The sequence below is a fragment of the Sturnus vulgaris genome, chromosome 25 (genome assembly GCF_052056855.1).
Source record: "Sturnus vulgaris isolate bStuVul1 chromosome 25, bStuVul1.hap1, whole genome shotgun sequence".
NCBI classification, from domain to species: domain Eukaryota; kingdom Metazoa; phylum Chordata; class Aves; order Passeriformes; family Sturnidae; genus Sturnus; species Sturnus vulgaris.
In genome coordinates this window covers 4,112,100-4,137,053 of record NC_142267.1, presented here as the reverse complement: position 1 = coordinate 4,137,053, position 24,954 = coordinate 4,112,100, and the positions used below count along the sequence as shown (strand labels likewise).

Here is a 24,954-nt window from a genome sequence, read left to right as displayed (position 1 = left end):
AGAGGAGGAGGCGGAGGCGGGGTCGGAGCCGCTTTATTGGAGGACACCGCGCGCGGGGGGCGGGGCCTCGGCGGGCGGGGGCGCCGCCCCGCCCCTCACGCGGCGCCGCACGCGGCCCCCGTGCGCGCGCATGCCCCGCCGCCACGTGCGGGGCCGGCCCCGCCCCTGGGCGTGGTCGGGCGAGGGGCGGGGCCGGGAGGGGCGGGGCCCGCCCCGGGTCATTGAGGCACTGTGCGAGTTGTGAGCTGCGCTGGTTAGTAATTAATGACAGGAGTGTCTTAAGGCGACCAGTAAAGTTAGTTAACACCTCGGTAATCAAAACAGGTTTGCTTTAAACAGCAGTAAATGGGCTGAGAAGACAGTAGGTTTGGAGTGCAGAGGCTGAAGAAGTTTCTCAAAGGCACCTTCGGTTGAACTGAGTTTCTTCTTGTAAATCATGAAGACAGATTCCAGACTACAAAAAGAAGAAAAAGGTTGGACGATGTCCTTCAGCCCCTCAGCATAACAATCCCGCATTTTAAGAATTTAGGATAATAGAGATAAATCTCTCTTAAATCTTGCCCATGTAGATTTTCTTTATTGTATTTTTCCCTTGTGCTTGCACACCAGGACTATCTCTCCGATGTCCGTGGTTACTGCTGTGTTTGTTACCGTTACAGCACAAACTTAAAACTTGGTCTTCTCTTTAAACACTTAGCAATTACCTGAGAACTCAAAGACTGAACCAAACATTCCCTGGCTCTCTATCCTAGCCCAGCATTAGTCTCTCAATTCACTCAGCAGCCAAAACTCTACTCAAAGCTTCCCTGGTATGGCAGTGCATCATAACTGCCACAAAAAAGCAGGAAGCCAAGGCAGATGGTAACAGTTTTCAGACAAGGACAGTGTGTGGAATCTCATGTTACACTTCCGCAACAAAGCTGTAAAAAAACCCCAAGTCAGTTCCTGGTTTCAAAGTCCTTGCTATTTTCACTTTCACCTCTGTCACCCTCACTCACGGTTGAGATTCAGGTACTGAAGCTCCCATGTTATCACAGTTTGCCAACCACTGCATGCAATTGTTAAATCCATCACTGCTATTTCAAATTCATTCAAATTGGGTCTATTTCCATCTGAGTATCCTGCCTTTGCTAACACTGCACCAGTCAGCAAATTAACACCATCCATTCCAAATCTAGGAGAAATCCCCATTTTGGTCAAACTTACCAATAATGATGATGATGATAATGACAACAACAGCTATCAATATTGCCCACATCTGTGAAAAAAAGCCATACAACACTTACTACACACCATGCAACAGCACCAAGTGCCCCTCAGGGTACAGGAAAACAGACCCTGCAAGGGACTTTTAACAGTTTGTCAGGTCTAACGTGGCAAGCAAAGGTTCTTCAGTCAGCAAGCTCAATCCACTACTAGCACTCAGAGATGGCAGGCCATGCACACAGGTAAACACAGCAATATGGTTTTCTCCACATAAAGCCTGTCCCAAGTGAATGCACAAGCTGTTCTGTTACTCACCAAAGATGATTCCAACTTTTGGCAACAGCTGCAGTACAGGAGTCTGAGTGAGCTTCTTTCACTTTCTAATATTTCCTACACATTCATTCAAGCTATGAATTTTTAGCCTTTTCTTCCTGTTTCTCAAAGCCTCAGATTACTGACATGCTTCCCCTCTGGCCATTATCTTATCTAGATCTTGCATAGGGCAGCATGGCCAGTAATGCAGCTTGCTGTTACTTCACCCAGCCACTGTGCCATGCTTTAAAAACTAGATGCTGTGACTTAAGTAACACTGGCTAAACTATTTCTGCCTTTTGACACACGAACTGTAATAGTGGTACAGGCACAGTGCAAGCACACAAGCCAAAGTTACCTTGCAGTTCTTCCACCAATACTTCCTCTTCAGCTTGGCCGCGCTGGTCTCAAACTGGGAAGCCCCTGCTTGCAGGGCATCAGCACGGTCATCCAGCTCTGACAGCTTCTGATCTCGCTCCAATACCTTGTCCACATTCACTCTCATGATGTCAACAACCTGCAGCAGTTCAATGTTTAAAGTAAGTGACCACACAGTGGAACATAATCACAGCCAACAGACAGCACCACGAGGTACTCAATGTTTTCACAGAAGAAGGAGCTATTGCCTTTTAGTATATGCAGCTGTAAGATTAAAGAAAACTGTGAAATCCACCTGTGGCTAGAAGCCCTGAAGCCTACCTCAAAAAGTCAGTAGTGTTGGCATTGCTTCAAACATGGGAAATAATTCCTGACTTGCTTCAGAGGGAGTTGAGGAATATAAACATGACAGTAAACCACGTCAAGAAATACTTGCCAGCCAGCCTGGCTTTTGGACTCCACAAAAATCACATTTGCTAGTCAGCTCTCATGACTACTGATAAGAAAAAAGCTTGCTCTCTGTAAACAAAGGTTTCTGTCTTTATTTATGCCAAATCCTCAAGCACCAAGACTGGAGCTAACGTTTGGACACTGGGAACCTCTCTCTGCTTCCCCTTCATATAATGAAGGAAAGACTGCTTTGGCAAAAATATCCCTTCTAATTGCATGTTTCCTGCAGGAAGAGGATGACACTACTATCAGACCAGCCTTTTACCTCATCTACTTGGTGTTGAGTTTGCTGAAGCCGGCGATTGCCCGCAGCCATATTTGCACTTCCAGAGACATTGGCTGACCTGCAGTAAAGAAAGGCATCATTATACATCTGACAGTCCTGAAAACTGGGAACTTGTATCCTTGTAATAAATACAGGGCAGTTCCTTACTGGAGAAATGGTGTTTTAACAACTGACAATGGGTGCAAGTCATGCAGTGTCCCAAACATCTTGTCAACAAATTGCTTGCTGTGCTAAGAGCAGCAGTGGCTTGTTAACACCACACTTTGCAATGAGGCAGGGGACAGCTCCAACAATGGTCCACAGGGCTCAGAGAATGAAAAGTTTGGGCTCAGGTGTGTTCTTGCTTTCCCGTATGACCACAACAATTTCAAGCAACAGTAGTTTACAAAAAATTAAATACAAAAACTTAATAATTTTTCTAACTATGATTTTCCAGTGATGCTTCTCTATTCTTTTGAAATGGTTGATATGGAGCAAGAGAAAGCACCAGAAGGAAAAAGTATCTGGAAAAGACAAGAATTTACTTTTTTGGTCAGCTTTGAATTCATAAGAGTTCATTTTACCAGCTACAGCATTCTGCATCTTTATGACGGATGCAAGAGGTTCTGTACATACTCCTCATTACCTTTTCACCACCTGGCCAGGTTTTTAATGCATATCTCTAGAACTATCTGCACGCAGTGTCCTTTTCCATGTTCTTACTTCTTTCACATCGGATGCTTGTTTAGTGTATCCTGGCAGTCCAAACAGCCAAGTCTGACCGTTTCCTGTATTTACACATTTGTACACTGGCTTCTAACTTGCACGTAAAAGAGTACAAGCACAACGCGGGAGCCAAGTGCAAAGCTCAGAGCCGGCCCTGGACAGCACAGTCTCACTGTTTTGGTGCTGCCGCCACCCTTTGGTGCTGCTTCAGTGCCAGTCCCAGGTGAACAGCCTCGGAAATGACACCGCTTCCTGCGAGGTTCCGAACAGAGCAACGCCCGGGTGCCCAGCAGGCGCTGTCCCGGCAGGGCGGGTCCCGCTCTGAGACGCGCCCGGGGCTGGCGGGACAGCCAGGCCTGCGCAGCCCAGCCCAACGTCCCGGTCCCGGCGGCCCAAAGCACGGCCGGGCCGGGCCTCGCCTCTGCCCCCGGCCGCGCCCGCCCCTCCGCGCAGCCCCTCCCGGAGCCCCCGCCCGTGGGCCGGGCCGGGCCGGGCCGGGCCGGGCCCTGCTCCCGCCGCCGCCGCGCCCGCGCCGCTCCCCGGCTCCCCCCGTTCGCCCCGCACTCACATCCTGGCGGCGGGACGAAAACGGGGCCGCGACAGCAGCGCCCGGGCAGGTCCAGCGGGAACTGCGCGCGGCGCCCCGCGCTGACGACTCACGGGGCGGAGCGCGGGCCGGGCTCGGGGCGGGCCCGATGGGCGAAGGCCGGGCCCGGGGCGGGCTCGGGGCGGGGGCGATAGGTGAGGGCCGGGCCCGGGATGGGCTTGGGGCGGGGACTCAGGCCGGGGGCTGGGCGGGCTCGGGGCGGGGGCCGGGCCGGGGCTCGGGGGCGCGGCCGGGGCGGCCCCGGGCCGGGGCCTGGGCCTCGGCCAGACCATGGCCGTGCCCCCGCAGGCCGCTGGGGGGCGCTGTGCCGGCTCTGCCCGCCCCGGGCGGTGACGGGAACGGGAACAACGGAACGGGGCGAGCGGCCGAGCACGGACACACGGACAGACAGACATGGACAGACAGACACACGGACAGACAGACATGGAGACACAGACACACGGACAGACGGACATGGGCACACGGACACACGGACAAGACACACACAGACACACGGACAAGACACACACAGACACACGGACAGACAGACATGGACACACACAGACACACACCGACACACGGGCAGACAGACATGGGCATACACACAGACACACGGGCACACACACAGACTCACTGACACGCACACGGACACACAGACGCAGACGTGCATTTCGTGGTGTTATGCGTGTCCGTGCACTCCGTGCAGCGCCCGAGGGGGCCGGGAGTGTCCTTGTCCCTGTCCTTGTCCCTGTCCCACTCCCCCGCCCTTGTTCCCCGCCCTGGCTCCAGGGGCGCCCGGCGGGACCCCCGCGCTCGCTGTCCCGGGTCCCGGCGGGGCTGGAGCCGATGCTCCCCGGCATCCGCTCGGTGCTGTCGGTGACCAGAGCGGGGCTGGTCACACGCCCGGGGTCGGTGCTGCTGGCCGTGCTCCCCTGGGAACCCCGGGGCTGCTCCGCCAAGGGAGCATCGGGCTCCGCAAGGCACTGGCGAGAGGGAGGCACTGGCTGCCTTTGCATCCCATGTTCTGAGTTATCTTTTTTTTTCTTTCCCCTTATTAAACTTATCTCACCCCAGGCATTTTTTTCCCTCGTGTTTAGTCTTCCAGTTCTCTCCTGCCATGCCCCGGGGAAAAGGGAGGAGGTGCCTTCTTTCAGGACTGGGTCAACTCGCCACGATGGCAATGAACCCAGCAATTAACAGCCATGTAAAATGGAAAAATGGGAGAGCAATTTGGAGAGTTAAACGCTGATTTATTCTAAAAGAACTTTCTCTGCAGTCAAGAAGAAACTCTCTGAATGAAATCTTGTCATCAGTTGTGGAGCTGGGTTTTGGAAGAGCTTACTCATAATGGTACTAACACAGTCTCTGCTAGACCAGATGATTAATTTATTAAACCTGGTTTCAGGTTTTGCCTGCTAGGCTGGCCATATAGTCTGCTACAAGTTTTGTTCTTGAATACCAGTTCATGTAAGTTACATATTTGATTAGTTCAATAGTGATTGTGTCTCAGTTAATTGTATTTTTGTGACCTCTTAGGTTTCTGCCTCAGCAGCCCTCTTGAATTCTGCCATTTGACTCTGCTTTGTGCACACTGTAGGATTAAGAATTTTGCTACCAGCTCTATCTATATGGTTTCCCACAAAAAACCCTAGAAGTGATTGTCCAATGAAAAGGAACTGCAAACAAAGCTCTGGGGGCTGCACCTGCTCACGGGCAGTCTGTGGACTGTCACACCATAACCTGTAAGAAATCAGATGTAATATTGTTACAAGAAGGTCATATAGAGCAGAAACTTTTTGGTTTTTTATGGTGGCTCCTTAGAGCGACTAAAGGACTACTTTGCTCTCAAAGTAGAATGGACGAGATGTGTTCAGAAGAAGGCACACACTTTATATGGGGAAATTTTCTTTTTTAATTTACAGCAGAAAGAATATAAAGCATTCAGAAAACATTTTCCATATTTTAAGGGCAATTCAAAACATTTTGCATGGTTCCAGCAGCTGAGTTCTTCAACAGATCCATTGATTCAGTGATGCTTTACATGCACAGTTACAAAAATAAAACTTACAAAAGAGAAGACATCTATACTAGTTTTACATGCAAGTCTTGGGGACCCCCCATTGGGCACCAGCTATTGTGTGGAACTGCCATAAGCGTGCAACCAGAGAGGGGGTTCATGTTATATTCTGTATTTCTTTCACACAGTATTACTGCTGTCGAATGTGTTTCACAAAGGAGCAATTCTATTATCAGAAGACAGAAGACCTGGCTCCTGGCACTTGGGAATTTGAATTTTCCTAGAAAGCTGCACTTACTTATCTTAGGTGAAAATGTTAAGTTCCACAACCAAGAAGAGGGTTTGAAGAATCACTTCACTGCGGGGGAGTGCTCCTCCCTCCCCAGTGACACACTGAAGGGTTACGGCCCGACACAACAAAGCACTTGGGAGCTGAACTGGCTTCAAGCATGCCAGGAGTCCTGGAGCTGCCCTGCAGAACTGCCTGCATGTTTCACAGCCAGCACAGGCTTAAACGTTTGGCTGAAGCAGGATCTAGATTAGTAGATACACCACCAGGCCCATGGATCTGGAAGAGTAATTTGAAATAGCTCTGTATATTACTGAATCGTTTTCTGTAGAGACAAGGAGTTAAAACATTTCCACTGAGGTCACTACTCTTGTTAGGAACAGATCAATTCTATATTGTCACGTATTGGTTAATGGGTGCAATATTTCAGTTTCAAAATGTCAAGAGTTCTTCCAGTACTAATACAGAGCATTTCCAATTCATTTCAAAGGAGATTCTCCAGCGTCTCCTGTTCTGTTTTGGCGTGAGAGGAAAATTGAATGGTTAAGGTTCCAATTGCAGACAGTGAATCGAGGCTATGAGGCTGCCCACAGGCACGGTGCGAGCGCCAGGCCATTTGTTTCACTTTTTTCCCTTTTTTTAAAATTGAATCAGGTCATAAAGCAGCAGTTCAGAAATGTACAAGAGAATTCTGATAATGAGCTATAGCACATCTACTGTAATTCAATGCTGGCAGTGAAAAGAAGTAATTAAAAACAGGTACAATTATAGAAAAGGCACCAAGAGCACTGACCCCAGTTTTTTTGCCACAATCTTTGTTTTTACTCTTCTTTTAAAGACACCAGTTTCAAAGCTTCCTATGTGTGAGTATTTTTTGGCTTCACAACAAGCCTTGCGTTTAAACATTGCAGTTGGTGGCCGGGATCAAGCAAGAACAACTATTCCAAAACTAACAATCTCAAATTTACACAAGTTCATTCAGAAATTTTAAACTGCCACAAGTGAGACAAACAGACAGGAGCAGTTTCTGATCTCAGACACATGTACGTGACCCACAAGTAATGACACGGACTTTAGGAGTTTCTTCCCTTACATTCCTGTGTAATGAAGATCAGAACTGGTTCCCATTGTTGAGAATCTGTGACAGTTTTAAATTAGTAGTTCAATTTAAAAAAAATCTAATTTCTTTGGCTCCTCACTATGTGGAAATAGCAATATACCATGACACCCCTACAGGATCAGTTTGCATCTTTTTTTTAAGTTTTACTTAATTTTTTAAAATTTTTTGTGCAATTTTTATTACATTTTCTGACTTCCAGCAGGAGATATGAAAATGTGAAACATATTTTCTACTTTCGTACTATTTATTTATTTTTTTTCATTTTATGTTCATTCTAAGTGTTCTTTATTGGAGTGAGTGTATGGTGTTAAGCTAGATACGGTTTTTGTACTCTTATGATTATCTGCTTTGCAAAAGTAACTTAATTTTCTTAAGCAATATTAGCATTCACATTACTTGGCACCATTGGCAAAAAAAAAGAAAAAAAAAAAAGACGGGGGTAAAAAAAAAGAAGGAAGGAATACATAAATTAAACCCAACTGAACCAAACTCCTGGTAGCCAAAATCAAATGTAAACATATCCTTTTTTTCTTTTTTTTTTTTTTTTTAAAGTAATGTTGCTCTGCCTTTTTTTCCTAAGTCTAAATACAGTAGCTCTTTTTTGCCATTTAGTCATGCTTTAGCAAAAATGTTCTTCTAAAGAACATTTAAAATAAAGTTTCTTATAGTGAAATAAAGTTTTTGTTTCATTTTACAGACCATAGCCACTAATGCTTTGCTTTGTTCATTTCTTTTTCTTGAGTTCATGCACATATCTCTTTAATATATACAATATGTACAAACAATACATCCACACTCTCCTCGTTCATTCAGACAAAACTATACAAATAATAATTTTATCTTGCCAAGTTATTGACCCTTTGTGAATAAAATATTTAGTAATTAATCAATATATTCCCTTTCAAATATTTTTTCTCATTTTCCATTTCTACCTTCTATATATACAGAAACTGCCCAGATTTTGATGAAGTAGCCAAAATAAGAAATTTACTGGCCAGAATGCAGCACCACTGATCTTTAGGTGGCATAAAATGTCCAGGCAACATATGTACGTGACTCTGCAAAATGACAAGAGGTTTGACAAGTACATAAGAGAAAAAGCTACATGTTTTACAAATTATTTGAGAACTTAATTAAAGAATAGTACATGAAGGTAAGGCTAGAAAATAAAGTGCTGAATATGAGAGAAAGTACATGACAGTTGATATGTTTGCAGGTTCTAGTAAAAATACAAAAAAAAAAAAGTGTAAAACTTGCTTAAGCTGCTCTCTCCATTCCTCATGCAATACCCGTGTCTCTCATACACCAAACCCCTCCAGTAAGTTCCCACGGGATGTATTAAAAACCTGCAGATTTAAAAAGTTGCATTAAGTGTGCTGTAGAGGTTTAAATAAAACACAAAGGACAGGAGTGCGAAGGAAATGAGGATGCATGGACCCAATAAGGATGTACTGATCTAAGCCCCTCCACTGAGACTCTCAAAGCTTCAGTTTCTTGGAGATGACTGACAGGTGCAGGAACAGCATTCTTGTGTTGCTTGTGCATTCCCACCTTTTCTGAACAATATTTTTGGTATAATATTTGTACAGTTCCACATGTTGTTTAATACAGCCCTATATGAAAAGGATAATTAATCGCTTCTTCCTTCCTTCTCGGAGAATGAAGCAACTCACGATTTCCTCCCGGTGTCTTGTTTTCCCCATGATCCAACAGAAGATTGAGTTCCAAGATGTCTTGCTGAACAAATTAAAAGTTGTCCATGAAAGTGCAAATGCAATGACCAAAACATTACTGTTAAAATCCTGCAGCTGGTATTTCCAGAACTGCAGTGGGTATTTTTGTTGTTGTTGCATGTCTCTGCTAAAAACAGAAAATGAAAACAGTCTGAAAAGCAATGTCACATTGCTACGGGATGCTGCTGCGTATCTTCAAGTTCCTTGGCCTTTTTCAATTCTTTCACTCTGAAAAAACAAAGAGGAGCTATGTAACACTTCTATTACAAACCTCTTGAAGACAGAACAATCAAAAGGATTCATCACTGAACCTCCCGTGCAGAAGAGGCAGCTCCCAGAGACACGACAGGAGGGTAACACCTTCCCAACACCATAAACAGTTGGAAGTGCAAGAATGGGCACTGGAGATCCCAGTCATACACATTTGGAGAGACACACTTGGTTCCAGCTACTGCTTTTCTCCAGAACTGCCAACTACAGCTGGGCTTCGTCCTGGTGTTGGCCTGATTGCTTGGGGTTTCCTGGACTGCTGCTCCCTGCCTGACCCTGCAGCTGCTTCCTATTGTCACAGCAAAGGGGCTGTTCAGTGCTGACCCCTTTTCTCCACACAGTGCTGAGGCAGTGACTGCACAGTGGGGGAAAACCCATCTGTCCAGCTTGGAAAGGAAGCCTGGTGTTGATGGAGAACCTCACATAAGAAGAAAGTGTTTATGTACAAGCAGAAGAACCAGTATGGGTGTGAAGAAAGGTGCTTTGTTGCACAAGTACTCCAGCTGCTGTGCCTGTGTGTTTTATCACGCCCTTGGCAGTATGTTCCTGTGTTCTCCCAGTAGTGCAGGATGTTGGAAGCTGTGTGCCAAGGGAGATGAACCTACAGTGTGGAAGTCACTCTTCCTAGATGTGGCCTGATGCCCCATTCTCAACTTTCTCAAATGCATGCCATACATTACCTTCTCTAACAAATCAGCACAGGAACTAAACCATCACTGAAAGCTGACAAAGTTAAAAATTAAGTTAAAGGATGAAGAAAAGGGAATAATTTCAATCCCATCAAGTGAAACAGAGCTCTGCACTGGAGCTAGGGCAGCAGGAAACCTTCTGCTCAGGCTGAGAACCCGGCTGTGTGTCAGTGCAGGCTCCCTGCAAAGGAGCCACACCAAATCCAGAGGCATTCCTGTGCTGCCCCAAAGGTGCCCAGCTGTGCTTGGGGCTGGCCCTGCCTCCACTAGCAGGGAGTTCCTCTGCAGTGAGATCCCTTTGCCACCTGCCTCCACATGTCTTCCCTCTGCTCCTGCAAGGGCAAGTCCCCCACAAATAGAGTAGATTACATAAAAAAAAGGTGATTTAGCTAAGCGTGTATAGGCCCAAGTGCTCACGTGATGTTCCAAAAAAACTTGAAAGGACAAGTAACAAGGGTATAGTACAAAAAATAGTGTCAGAGATGCAAGTTTGTGTAATGCAACCAGCTACAAGTGAAAGAATTTAACAAAGCCCAAGTAAATAAAAGTAAGAAAACATGTCAGGAGAGCTGAGCAGCAGCAGTGACAGTTTGTAACAACTGTGCATAGACTTAGACCCACACATCTTTTGGCTCTTACACCAGCCTGCTAATATAAGGATAGAATGAAGGCTATAAATGGATCTCTATAAATACACCTCCATTTCAGCATTTTATTTATTCATTTTTCTGCATGTACTATTAGTCAGAACCACAGTGAAGAGGGAGCTGGCTGCTTTTACCTCTGTTTTAGCTGACTCAAAGGCTCTAGTGCTCAAATGCATTCTTAGCATTTGTGAAATGTGACCAACAGGGGTCAAATCAGACGAACCTGAATGCATGTTAGACCTTTGTTAATCATCCCTAGTTCCACTGTTGGAGAATATAATGTATGAAAAGACAGAGGGCTTTGCTAGGCCAAATGCACACAGTGTGCATGTTCAGAGTGTGAAGGCCACTGCTGGAGAGGCCTTGGCATTCCTGAAATCCAAGCCCAGCAGGCTCTCCCAGGTGCCAAGCAGTGCTCTGGTCCCCAGGCTGAGGAAGGGACAAGGTGGCCAACAGCACCAGGGATTCTCAGTTCCTGCTTGGACAGTGTCATGCTGAGCCTGACTGCCTGCTGCAACTTTACAGAGAAATCTTCCACAGGGAGGTTTTGGCTCCACAGAAGCTGGTGTTTAAAAGAGCCTGAGAGTGGAAACTTCAGCACTGCACAGAAGGCAGCAACAAGCCTCTAAGTTCACTGGGGTTCTTCATGCTGGGTACAGCCAGATCCCCTTTTAATTGCAGGAAACATGGGAGGGCTGACACAATAAGCCAAAACAGTCACAAATTACAAGTTACTCATCTCCAGTATATCTAGCTTTATTTTCTTGGAGCAGAAAAGCAGCCTCTCCCTTGAATTTTTAATTAGTATTTCTAGTAGTGCACCATTTAGAAGCAGGAGAGCCAGAATCCCTGGTGCTGTGCTAGAAAAGGTGCTGTGCCTCTGTGCAACAGACAGTTTTTAAGGTTTAGTTTAGCTGTGTTTAAGATACCATCAATTAATGCATGATTTGCAGTGCAACTTCCAAGTGTTTTCTGTTGCACTTCAGTACTGTAATGTAAAATTAACCTGTTATTATAGATCTCTCACTGAGAACATGCACATTAAATAAGCTGGTGGATCTTTCACTGAGACATGCTATTCTTATTACTTTAGCACTTCACATGCAAGGGCTACACTAACAAAGCACTTTTACTGGAAGAATGCAAGACATGCTTTGCTGCAAACTTCAACCTACAGCATGCAATATCTGTGCTGGTGCAGAACTATTGCATCTGTTTGCCTGGAACACACATGCCAACAGAAGTTAATTACTGCAGCACTCAACATTTGCTGTTCAGAAACACAGTATCACAATCATAAAATGTAAAGGGTTGGAAGGGACCTTAAAGATCATCTAGCCCCAACTCCCCTGCCATGGGAAGGGACACCTTCCACTATCCCAGGTTGCTCAAGGCCATATCCAACCTGGCCTTGAACACTTCCAGGGATGGGGCAGCTACAGCTTCTCTGGGTAACTTGTTCCAGTGTCTCATAATGCTCACAGAAAAAAAAAAAAAGACCTCCTAATATCTAACCTAAAGTTACTCTCTTTCAATTTGTATCAATTACTCCTCACCCTATCATTACAGTTCTGGATGCAGAGTCTCTTTTCAGCTTCCCTGTAGTACCCTCCACAGACTAGAAGTTGCTGTGAGGTCTCCACACCACCTTTTCTTCTCCAGGCTGAGCAGCCCAAACTTTCTAAGCCTGTCTTTGTAGAGGAGGCACTCTAGTCCTCTTATCAACCTCATGGCATCCCTTGGACTTGCTCCAACAGTTCCGTGTCCTTCTTATGTTGTGGATATCAGAACTGTGTGCAGGACTCCAACAAGAGCAGAGTAGAGGGTGAGAATCCCCTCCTCTCCCCGTTCCTTTGGATACAGCCCAAGACACAACTGATTTCTGGGCTGAGAGCACTCAGTGCCAGCTCATGGGGAGATTTTCATCAACCATGACCCAAGTCTTTCTCCTCAAGGCTGTTTTCAATCACTTCTCCACCCAACCTGTGTGTGTGGGAGTGCCCTGACCAAGGTGTAGCAGACTGTAGCATAAACTTGCACTTTACTTTGTTGGATTTCCTCAGGTTCACACAGTCCCACCTCTTCAGCCTGTCCAGGTCCCTCTGGATCCATCCCTTCCCTCCCACGTGTGACTGCACCACACAGCTCAGTGGTGCCAGCAAACTTGCTGGGAGTGCCCTCGCCCCCACTGCCCATGGCACTGACAAAGATGTTGAACACCATCAGCCCCACTACTGACCCCATTCGTCACTGGCCTCCACGTGGACCATGAGCCACTGACCACAGCTCTTTGTATGGGGCCACCCAGCCAGTTCTTCATCCACCCAAGGGTCCATCCTCAAAGCCATGTCTCTCCAATTAAGAGACAAGGATGTAACATGGGACAGTGCCAAACACTTTGCAGTTGCAATGCTTTCCTTGGTCAGGTGGGATTTACATCATTTACATGCAGGTGTAATAATCGCTGCCAAAACACACAGACACAAAATAGCACAGAATTTCCCTAAAGGTATAAACTGAAATCTGCCACAGGTTCATTACTGAAAAATGCTATTTAGCATGTAATGGCTTAAAACAAACCCTGCATTCCATAGCATTTACACACTTAGGCCTCAAGATGATAACCATCCAAATTCACTAAGCTACCGTATTTTTTTAATTAACTAATCTCTTTGTTCATGGTAATAGTGTGTGTGTCCCACTGCAAATGGAGTGCAGGTAGGTACTGTGAGTCCTTTATTCCATTAACACACCGGTAGAGATGCAGTCTGCAGCTGTCAGTCTCTCCTCTCTTGAGAGCTGGCCCTGGGATGCCAGAGAAGTTCTTCTCTCTCCTTAGCAGCTGGTACAGGGCAGCCCTGCTCACCACAGGCTTTGCAGCAGGCACAGCCAAGTGAACTGAAATACCTCCAAATGTTACAAAAAATGGAACCAATCCATGGCCAGAGTGTCACTGGGGAAGCTCTGAGGTGTTATTGTGAACACCATGCTGCTTCTTCAAATCATGATAAACAGGAGGTGCTGGAACCAGTGCATGCACCAAGGTAATACATTTACTTATCTGGAATGCTTTGTCAAGAGAATCTAAAACTAATAGTCTTTAACCAATTAATTCTTTCTTGGATAATCTGCACTGCAGCCTTTCCTGTGTCTTAGAAGTCCTTTCAGTCTTAACTCTTTTTGAGTTCCTCACTCAGTGGCACTTGATTTGATTACAACAGTATGAAGTCCAATAGCAGGGACTGGTATTTCCTCTTCATTAATACTTGGTGTAATAAACCCTCAAAATTTTCAACTACAATTTAAAAATACAGGTTGACCAGGGAAGAATTTTGGACAAATTAGGACACTTGAGAACAGAAATCCTCCGAGTAAGTTCTGCTAGGAGAGATTTTAAGTGAACAATATAGCACTGCCTTCATGTTATAAGGCAATCTTCTTTGGTTAACATTTTTCCAGTCTTAAACTGAGGCAGGGAAGAGAACCAAAGCCTAGCATTTGCAATTACAAGCATTAATAAACTGCTGAAAAGAAAAGAACACTGCTGGGATTTATAGAATTGAACAGCAGAAAGAATGTTCTTAGAGAAGATCTTTCAACCCATTTTGGTAGACTTGCAGTGAGACTATTTTTTTAAACAACAGAGGATATGATGGCAATGAAAGTGACAGCAGCAGGCCAGGTGCTGCTGGATGGTGTGCAAACCTCTCCAGGAGTCTACAAGCACTGTCATGCTGGCTTGGATCACTTCTGGGAGTGCTTCCCTGAGCTGAATGGGGGCTGGAGTGAGGACAGCTCAAGTGATGCTCAGCTGCAAGTGGAGCACCCCAGAACGGGAAACAGGCCCTGGCTTTTGCAGCTCTCTGAACAAAAAGCACCACCCTGTGCCAGCAGCTCTGACACCATGCACAAACCTGCAAGGACTGTACATCTGGTTTTGCACTGATGAAGCCTTGAACAAACACCTCCCCAGATAACATTGTCCAGACAGTAAGCGCTTCTAAGGCACAAAGTTATTCCCTCTGCAAGTGCTGAAGAGCAGATGGAAGGAAAAAGCACGTGCAATAGAGATGACCACTGCTGAGGTGTCTGAAATCACAGCCGTGATGCTGACATACAGGAAAGGAAGAGAAGATGATTTCAAACATGAGCTTTCAACCCTGACTCTTGGGAGATACATCCTGGTTCCCAAACTGCTCCAGCCAGCCAAAGTTTCTGCCCCTCACACCGTGCTGCTCACCTGAACAGTGTACAGGGTGTACATCAGTATGTGCTGAAGCAATGTAGAAAGCAACAGCCCCAGCAAGTGACAGCTCCTCTCCCTGTGCCCTGCCCAGTCCTGGACAGGGTGTCAGCAAATGAACCAGCCCTACTCAGAAAAAGTCACAGCACATGATGGCTCCATGGGTAAAGCGTTAACACAAAGCTGCTGTATCAGAGTGACTCCATAATGCCCAGCCAGGGAAATGCTGAATGAGTCCCAGTGCTGAAGATCAGTTTACAGGACAGGGTGCAAGAGCCAGAAAAGGCTGGCTGGCGAGTTACCTGTTGCTCTGAGACCTGAAATGGCCTGTGGGATATTTAAGACAAGGGAGATCTTGCCTTTTTCCAGATATCTCATTTAGGCAGCAAAACAAAAAAGACAGAAAGGCCCAATAAGAACGACACCCCAGAGCACGCAGTCTGCAATTTAATACACACATCTGAGCTTCAAATACATTCAGCCCCTGCAAGAGGTAAATGAAAAAAATAAATTACTTTGAAAACTTTTGTTGCAGGTACAGAGACGCACATCCCAATATGACATTTTCACACATCGTCCTGAACTCAAACAAATGGGACTTGCCTACCCCTTCAAATTTTCCCCCATTCTCTGTCTTACTAAGAGAGGCAAGAAACCAGGTACCTCAATGCAGTGTCTGCTGCATGGCACAGATCAAAACCACATAAAAAATACAAGTCCTAGATGCACAGGAGTAGGAAAAGGTTTGTTGCTAAAATGACAAAAGAGAGAAGAGTATGCAGAGAACAATAAAACACAGCAGATGTTGTTTATTCAGGTATGAAATTCAGCTGTACTTACCAGAGAAATTATTTCAGATGCTACACATTTACTCCCCAAAACTGGAGAGCAGCATTTAATCAAACCATGAGATAGTGGTGGGGAAAGGGGGCCTATTTGTACATAAAAGGTCAATGAAGAACTTCTTATAGCTCATGATCATGGGTAACACGTGCACTTGTTCTGCCCCAGAGAGGACAGAAGTTTTGCTGTGGGCAGAAGGCACCTGACTGGTCATCCCCTCGACATGGGCAAGACTCACTCCTTGTGATCTCCTTCAGATCATCTCCTGCCAAGGGCAGAGCAGAGAGGGTAACACTGCAGGCAGCTCTGCAATTTGTTCACCTCTACACCTGCACTGGGAGCAAAGCCCTCTTTTGCAGGAGGCTACAGAGGATGGTTTGACTGATATGAAGGCAGTGGGGGAGCATGGTGAGTAGCTGAAATCCCTCTACTGAAGCAGATTTCCTTGAGATGAGAATTGTTACTTAAAGGCAAGAGCAACTGGATGGGGTTTTTTTCCCCTAAAATGTATTTTAATTTCTACTGCAGGACATCAAGTCTAGTCTCACTCAAGAGTAGGCCAGTAAAATCTCCTGCCTTTCCCTCTTTACTGATCCTGGTCTAATGTCACCCAGATAAATCCAGAAAAAAAAAAAATCACTCAATTTGGAAAGGTCTTAAAACTGAAACTCAGGAGCAAATGCTGCAATCATTTATCTGCACACTCCAACAGCACATTACAGATAACACCCACTTCGTGTATTACAAACAATAAATGCAGGAATTCCCTCAGCATGAGGGGCTGTGTCAGCCTGGGCACATCAGCAGGCCTGGGAATACTCTTGGTGTTTGTGCACTCCAGTACCAGACACACACAAGGTGTTACCAGAATGCAAAGCAGCAGAGAATATCTTGCCATTACAGACTTACTTTGGCAGAACAGCAGCCAGTACATTTTGAGATAGCTCACAGTTTACTTTTTCCAGACAGAGAGCCACCCCCTTTCCCCATCAATCACACATCATTGGTCATTCCAGGCAAAATCTGCAAATGCTACCAAACTTCCAGTATCTGCTTCTTGCTAATTCCTATATGCTGTGGCATACAAAAAGCCTTAGAAATCCAACAACTGCTTCTCCTCCAACACTGAAAACTGGCCTCTGCTGACAGCAGCCCTTGTAGAGCCTGCCCTCAGGGCACAGCTGGCCCTTTGCTCTAGTTTCAATCAATTCCTACTTCATATGTTATTAGTAAAAACTCCAAATTTTAACTTGTAAAAAAACGAGGACATACAACAAAAAGTGGTAGCATAGAAGTCATGATTTGGAAACAAATGCCATTAGCTGCTACTCTTTTGTTAGCCTGAACAGTTAAACAAACAATGGTGTCTCCAGCAGGCTCAGGCCCTATTCATGCTCCCACTCTTGAGTCTTGAAAACGATCTCTGCAATTCCAAGTCAATAAAACTCCATCATCAACAATGCAGTTTTCTTTTTACATTACATGGAAGCAGGGTTGCAGGCCGCCCCTCCCTTGCTGAAAGCAGGAGCAATAAGCACACAAATTGTAATATTTCTGGCAGCAGTCTTTTACATAAACCCTGCTGCCCTAACACCCTCCCAGGTGTGAGATAGATCAGAGCAGCCTGCTGGCAGCTGAGGCACATGCTTCGAGAGACCTGTCACAGGAATTCTCCCAATGATAACTAAAGATCTTTAGCTTTTTCATATATTTGTAGCTTTGTAGGTTTCTAATATATAGTTTCATAGTTTCTAGCCCTTTCTTACCCTTTTTCACACTTTAAAACAATAGCTAACCCTTTTTAATACATTATGTCACACTCTCAAAATTCTATTTAGTCTTATTTTCAAGAAAATAATTTCTAACAAGGAAATCTGTTTTGCACCAGCATTTGAGAGTCAAAACAAGATACAGGGCAAAGAACTTGCTGGAGACACTCCAAGGGGCAGGCCCAAGGGTGGAACTACTGGATTTACCTGCTAGATACACTAATTAATTAACCTTATAAAATTGTACAAATCCTACACCACATGTGCTCATAACTGTGTTTTCTGCACCTGAATGCTTTCATTAAAGAACTTCACTTTATATTAGCACTTTAATATTGTTCAGAAAGCTCTTCTTTTGATTCCAGGCAACATCATCTCTTGCCACCCTGCTGTCTCACAGCCAACCAGCCACTAATGTGACTGAGCACACAGGTGAGTGGGCTCTTCATGCTGAGAATGAGACTCCCAACAGACTCTCTCTTGGCACTTACTATAACACATTTACAGCATCTTCACTTCACTTTTTTTTTGTTCTCTTTCCCAATATGTGGATTAATAAATGAGAGAAACAGCTGTCAAAAAGCTGGCCCTACAATGCAACCATGTAACTTACCAAAGATCAACTTAATAGAAGATAAACACTGGTGCTTAACCACCTTTGGGAGTAAAAAGCACTGTGAGGAGCTCTTCTGCTTCCATCTGGCCCAGGCAGAAATAAATATCCATTTAGAGTAGGCTGAACCTGCAGTGCAGCTTCCTATGATCTACCCTGAATGCTGCTGCAGTCCATGACAATGGAACTCATTGAGTGTGTGTGAGTGCAGATCCTGTCAAATTCCAACATCTACTCACAGCCATTTTGGATACTGATAAAATATCCCACCGACAACACCATCTAAGCATGCCCATGATGAATATACACGTCCTTTTTCACACATTCATGCACTGGTAACATCTACTGCAGAGCTCTGTCCTGTTACAAAAGCAGCAGTGTTAGTCATTGCAGTAGGGTTAGTTTATACAAGATTCTTTCATAGAATTAATGGAGGTGAAACTTACTGGCATATCTCGGCCGCAGCCCCATGCAAGCAAGCAGAAAGCAAATATATTTAAAATGGAAGAGAGGAACTGGCTAGCAGGCAGCTACACTCACCCTTTTGTACAGCCTATGGTCCACCAGAGGGCTTCAGAGTGCAAAACAATACCAAAGAGCCATTAGACACACATGGCAACAACTGTACCTTACCCAGAGCTTCACTTCAGGGAGGAGGAGACAGCACTTCTGCTTGCCTGGAGAGAAAGAACCCTTCCCACTCCTGCCTAGGGACTCCTCTTTACAGGGAAGGGCAGTCCTGTGTTTAGGTGCTTTAGGGCAGAAAGTTATAAGCAAGTAAAAAAAACCCAACACTGTCATCCCCATGGCATTTCTAGCTGCATCCTGCCTTCCCTGGCAGCAATCACCTCTTTTCTATCTCATTCCAAATGCTACTCCATAGAAAATACTGCAGATCGTAATTCCATCTTAGCAACGGTCTAGATATCCCCCAGAGGAGTAAAAGTTTCCTACAAATCAGAGAAAGAATAGGAAATAGGAGGTTACCTTCCCAGTGCAAGCTGACTGTACCATACATGAGTTCAGCTCAGCAAATCCAAACCCATTCGGAGCTCCTGGATTTCCTTGCAGCTCTAGATGTGTCACATCTGGGGGTCACTAAGTAGGTGGAGTCTTTCCAAAATCATTAACTATGCAAAGCTTTGGTTCTGCCTCAGGACAGTGAGCCTGGAGGCAGCTCAGTTCACAGGAGGTGTTAGGGGCAAGCTTTAGGCTGGAAGTTAACCAAGTACAAGCTGACAGGTTTGGGCACCATGGGGAGATGGGTGAAGCTCTCCTGGGAGACCAGGAAGCTTCTGTTTCTCATTCTCAACAAACAACACTTCTGTGACAGATCATGTTGATACTGTGTTATGCTGATGAATGTTTTTCACCAGATTTTTGAGAATATGAGAATAGATGGATAAATATGGGGGGTTCTGTTCAAAGTCAAAAGGAAACAATACATGTCTGACAGTCAGAATGACTCCTGCTGATGAATGATCCCTTTTGTTTCCATGACACTCAGCTACTACAGTTCTAATATCTTCTCTAAGAGTATATTCAACTAAAACTTATGTATTTTCTGATTTTCATCTACATCTCCACTACTGAGAGCTCCAACTGCAGAACCTCGCATTAACTCTCCCAAAACACCTGAAATACCTTCTGGTCAAGCAACAAACATTAAGTTCAGGAGATCAGATCCTCGAGGTGATCAAAATCACGTTTGAGATACTAAACCTTTGTACCAAAAAGTTATTAAGTAAAATAGGACAAGATGACCGTTTAAACTGTTCTGAATGCAAGCAAACAGAATTCTCATAATTGGCTTAAAGTAGACTTGGATCAATTTTAAACAGGAAAAAAACCCCACCAAGCAGACAGTTGCCAGGGGAAACCCTGAATAAATCTCACCTAAGGACTACAGAATAAGCTCTTGAGATTAAGTTTTTGGCTCAGCAACAGAATCTGCTCATGGACAAAAATCTAGGCTAAACCATTCAATTTTTCAAAGGTTGAATTTCTGAACTTTAAGCATTTACTGCCTTCTCACTTAGCTCACTCTCCTTACAACAGACTGCTACTGGCTTTTGCAGCCTCTTCCCCCAGATCTATCAACTGGCAGAAATCTGCTCCAAGATGCTGTTTGTTTGACGTTCCCGTGCATGCTCTCTTTTCTCTCACTCCCTCAGATTTTCCAAAAATATTTTTCATTTCTATCCCTTGCACTGTCAAGGTTTAAAAAGTGGCTTCATAATGTCATTTTTATACTACAGAGCATTAACTAGCATTGGGTATTAGCTGTTATGGCTCACTCCTGGATTTCAGAAGCTTAGATGGCTGAAGTGTTTCTTTCTGGACACTAGGGCTTTCTTAAATTCTTGTTTATAGCAGCAGTGTGCTAATTTTAAGTAACACAGGAGAAGACTGCAACAAGATTTCAACAAGCAGAAAGAGTGTGTGGGGCTCTTAGCCCAAGTACCAGTCCCATCCTCATCAGCTGTACCCTGTGTGAGTGTCACATGGGAGACTGAAGGGATGTAACCAGGAGGCTTGCACAGAGGTCATCTGAAACTTACTTAGCATCCTAAACTTTATTACTCTACCCTTAGGAAAAGGTAAGCAAGAAAAGTCAAGCAGGGAGTAATAATGTTGTTATTGAGACACAAAGAAAATTCAGAAAGCTGGAGGAAGAGCAGGTGAGAAGGAAGCAATTCCACCTGGTACCCCAGTGTGCCTGCACCACGAGGCAGCTAAGAAAGAGGATTGCAGAGCCAGGTTTGGGAAGGAATGGATCTGGGTGCTCTTACCAGGATATGGCTGTGCCAGGGGAAGCACAGGGATCTGCCCCTAAGGACGGAGCAAAGAAGCAAACAGGTCAGTCTGAGCCAGCTGAGATGCTGGAGCAAGTGAAGTTCTGTTGTATAAAGTAGATGATCTGTGTAATTTCCAGTATTATATTTTCCTTTGCAGCTGTTTACACAAGCAAAAGGCTTCTAATTTGCCTTCAAAATCCTGCGTGGTAATAAAGCTCTAAGAACGTGATTTGCCTGGTCTTTGTCACTGACTGCAGAGATCAGAGGCACCAGATCTGTGTGGTTCCAGCAGCCAGAGGAGCCCGAGGATCTGTGAGACACTAAAGCAGTGTGACCCCAGGAACACAGATGCAGCCCAAGTGTACAGAGCATGAAGTGTTTCAACACTCTGTTGGAAAATGCTTTCCTGCTTGCTAGAGCTCTTTTAGCTAGCAGGAGGAAAACAGGGAACGAGACAAATCTGTCACATTTCTAAACAGTTCTATAAATCTGACAAATTACGTATTTTTCAAGCAGATTCTGAATGCTCATTTTGTCATTTTGGTAAGTCTTACTTTCACTTTTAGCACTTACCAATGCCACAATGCTCCTGTTCAGATTTGTCAATATTAGTAATAGTTACACTAACGCAGTTTTAAACTCTTATGACTGCTTGGAGAAAATATGTAACCACAACACTGTGATCATTTCTATTTTAGAAGGAAAAGCAAGGCAAAGTTTTGAAACACAGTTAACATCTTCAGTGGAGCCAAGTCACTTTTTCCTTTTGTTGCATCCTAGCCAAGAACCACAGACAAATTCCCAAGCAACCACAACCAGTGACAAAGTGCCTGTGGACAGGACTGCACTGCTGCAGAAATTCAAGCACTGCACAATGTGATGTGAGCCAGAGAGAGTCTAATGACAGTGAATCCTCCCTGAATTTCGGTCTGGAACTCCCCAAGAGCTAAACCCATCCTGCAGGGATACTCAGAGCAGCGACCATGCTGCTGGAGAGAGGAGACTGACCCTGGGTCTAGCCTTCAGTGGTGCAAATGAGCAAGGTCTCTCTACAAAGGGAAGAAGAGACACTGAGGAAGAGGAAGGCAACAAGCTGAAGTCAAGAACTGCTGGAATCACGGGAGTTAAAGCCCTGCAGAGTCTGTGTTACTCAAGCTGGAGTCTTAACTGAGCCCTGTTTGGAGTGCATGGCACATCCTGGGTGTTGGTGGGAACCCCAGGGACACAGCCAGACCAGAGGCATTCTCTGGGCCTGTGTCTGAGCTGACTCTAAGAGCTTCTCAGGCTGACCCCAGAGACCCCATGGATGGAAACTAAGCACGTGGCTCCCCCAGGGACTGCCTGGATCTCAAGCAGATCTGAGAGGATACAGAAATTCTGAACCTCCAGGACATGCTGCACAACAAACATAACAAAACAACCCCTTTGGTCTCTTCCATATGCCCTGCCAGAAGTAAGAAGTCGTTTGTGCTTCTTCAATGCCTGGTTGTTTCAAGAGCACTTGGAATCAGCCTAGGAACTACAAAGCCCTTTTTCTTGTTCCCACATGTTACTTCCCACTGAACCTGCAGCTAAGATGTACTTCTACAGCATGAGCCACGCTGACCTCCTGCAAGTGCAGCTTTGAAATCCTGCAATAAAGACTGAGTCTGTTTCTGAAATCAGGAGCCTATCACATGCCTCTAAGAGCTCTCCTTGTTAAATGTCACTGGACTGAACTAAACATGCTTCAAAATGCATCAGGTGTGACCAGCTCCTGAGTGGATGAAATGCATGGGTAGTGAGAATGGAGGGGGCAGAGTCAGAAACATCACGATTCACCATTGTCTAGGCAAAGTCCCAGTCTGCACCTTGATCATATAGAGGGGATCCTTTCAGCTAAAAACCACAGCACACACCCTGCTGGTATGGCAGTGCTGGCTGCCACAGGGAAGCACTCTGGCAAGCCTGTGCTGTTCCCACACTGGCAGGAGCTGCTTCATCTTCGTGTCTGTGGAGTGGCTGACGTGACTTAACCTGTGCTGCTCTGCTGCCACATGCCACCTACTCACACTGGAGAGAACACGCACCTGAGGAGAGCCAACCAAATGCTTCTGTGACCGAACTAAAGGCATTTCCAGCACACACCAGATGTCATCACTTTTTGCACTTTCCCACATACCATGAATGTTTTTTGGGCGGCACTCAGAAGCTGTAGCTATGATTTAACAAGATTTTTTTTAGACATCCTCAAGTCCAGCTTTAAAAGTCGAACGACCTGGGCTGTACACAATTCTCTTTCAGCAACAGTCCTAAGTTAAAGATTTCATTTTTGACAGTGCATCTTGGAAACAGCTCAGCTTTGTTCTTTGATAAAAAGATCTGTAGTGAGCTGGTTCTATTATATTTACATTGCACTCATTGCAGACACACTCGAATATTTCACATTGCTCTAAGGAAAGGCAGATACCAAAAGACAGTGTCATACCTGTGGCGGCAGCGTCGTAAAAACCGCATAATCTTGCGAGCAGCTTGATCCTGCTTCTTGGTAAGCAGACTGCTTCTAAACACAAAAAACCCCAACACTGAAGTGTAGGCAAAACTGGCGAGAATACTACTAAATGCAAGAATAACTGTCCTATAAACCACAGTCCTTTTCCCACTGCCCTTTGTCTGTGAAGCACAGCACAGCCTCTAAGAGCATAAAAACAATACATAAAGATCCTAACAGCATCAAAACCCCTGAGGCTCACCTGAGTTTCTGCTGGACAATGGTGGCTGCCCGACGGTTTTGCCTCCTCTTGCCACACTCCTTGTAGCTGCGATAGTACTGCTGGATCAGCATCGCGGCTCGTCGGCTCTGCTGGAATTTTTTCTGCTCATAGTAACTTCGGAATTTGCTCTGGATAAGAATGGCAGCTTGCGTCATCTTTTTATAAAGTGCATACTACAACAGAAACAAAGAGAAGCTGAGGCATCCCAGTAAGACCAGTATGAAGCAGGCTCCCTATGGTGAAAGACTTGAGTCACTAACACGTGGTGAGAAGTAAGTGAGTATCTATTCCCTGATTGGGAATTGTGTAAGGAAATGGTGACAGCAAACTGGAACAACTGTAAGATTAGGGACAGAACTTAACCTGCATCAAGGAAACAACTATCTGATTTTGTTCCTGTGGAATAGTTTAACTGGATTAATGGAATCACAGAATAAACTGCCCTGGGAGGAATTTTTAAAGGTCATCTAGTCCAACCTCCCCCAACATGAAGAGGGACATCTTCAAGGAAATCAGGTTGCTCAGAGCCCTATCCAGCCTGCTCTTGAATGTTTCCAGGGATAGGGCATCTGCCACATCTCTGGGCAACCTGTGCCAGTGGCTCACCAGCCCCATTGTAAAAACTGTCTTCCTTCTATCTAATCTGAACCTACCCTCTTTTAGATTGGAACCATTGCCACTTGTCTTATTGCAACAAATATCTTTCTTAAAAACCAAACAACCCCAACAAACCCCCAAAACCAGAATAGTTATAAGTCTAATACTGAGCCTGAGACACGGGCAAAACTAAATTTCAGTAGAAATTTGTAACAAGCATCCAATGAACTCACAAATTTGCGTGAGCAGTCACACACTTCCCAAACTCCATCTAGCACTGCATTATTTCCAAGTAAAGCAGGCACAAACTCTTAAAAAGAAAATCTTTATTCTACATCCTTTTCCTCTGTGAAAGCATGCAAGGTGATGACCACTTAACAGAAACCATGTGCATTCATGCATATTTTTAAGTCCTTTGTAAGATGGAAATGTAGAATAATGTATAGAAGTTGCACTCATACTACTATAACAGAGGTTTTCAATGTTTGCTCTAATTTTGCTAAGTTTTAATACTTTCAAAACTGATGTGTCTATTGTTCTTGGATATTTCATCAGCTTTGACTTCTGATTATCAGACAGACGAGAAGCAGCTACTGCCCTGTACAGGGTAATGTCCTAACATAGCTCAGTATTTTCCACTCTGCTGGGAC

General features: G+C 45.0%; 2 protein-coding genes across 8 annotated transcripts in view; both read right to left on the bottom strand.

The window, feature by feature from the left end:
• Nucleotides 1-18: 18 nt before the first annotated feature.
• On the bottom strand, nucleotides 19-4,216 carry VAMP3 (vesicle associated membrane protein 3). The gene is made up of 6 exons (XM_088178559.1): nucleotides 3,906-4,216; nucleotides 2,612-2,690; nucleotides 1,877-2,035; nucleotides 1,522-1,549; nucleotides 1,207-1,258; nucleotides 19-454 (listed from the first exon to the last, which is right to left on the bottom strand). Exons 1-6 carry the CDS (start codon nucleotides 4,214-4,216, stop codon nucleotides 316-318), a joined length of 768 nt encoding a protein of 255 aa, XP_088034685.1. The 3' UTR covers nucleotides 19-315.
• Nucleotides 4,217-5,811: 1,595 nt separating this feature from the next.
• Nucleotides 5,812-24,954, bottom strand: part of CAMTA1 (calmodulin binding transcription activator 1) — a 235,027-nt gene continuing 215,884 nt past the window's right edge. For 3 of the 7 annotated variants that reach the window (XM_088178816.1, XM_088178818.1, XM_088178819.1), the window contains 4 exons: nucleotides 23,687-23,880; nucleotides 23,422-23,496; nucleotides 18,697-18,727; nucleotides 5,812-9,310 (listed from right to left, as the gene is read on the bottom strand). In XM_088178816.1, the coding sequence (XP_088034942.1) occupies nucleotides 9,278-9,310; nucleotides 18,697-18,727; nucleotides 23,422-23,496; nucleotides 23,687-23,880 (333 nt within the window). In that variant the 3' untranslated portion in view covers nucleotides 5,812-9,277. Of the gene's footprint in view, nucleotides 9,311-15,233; nucleotides 15,416-18,696; nucleotides 18,728-23,421; nucleotides 23,497-23,686; nucleotides 23,881-24,954 lie in introns of all 7 variants that reach the window. The other 4 variants (XM_088178817.1, XM_014883960.2, XM_088178821.1 and 1 more) reach the window with 3 other exon arrangements.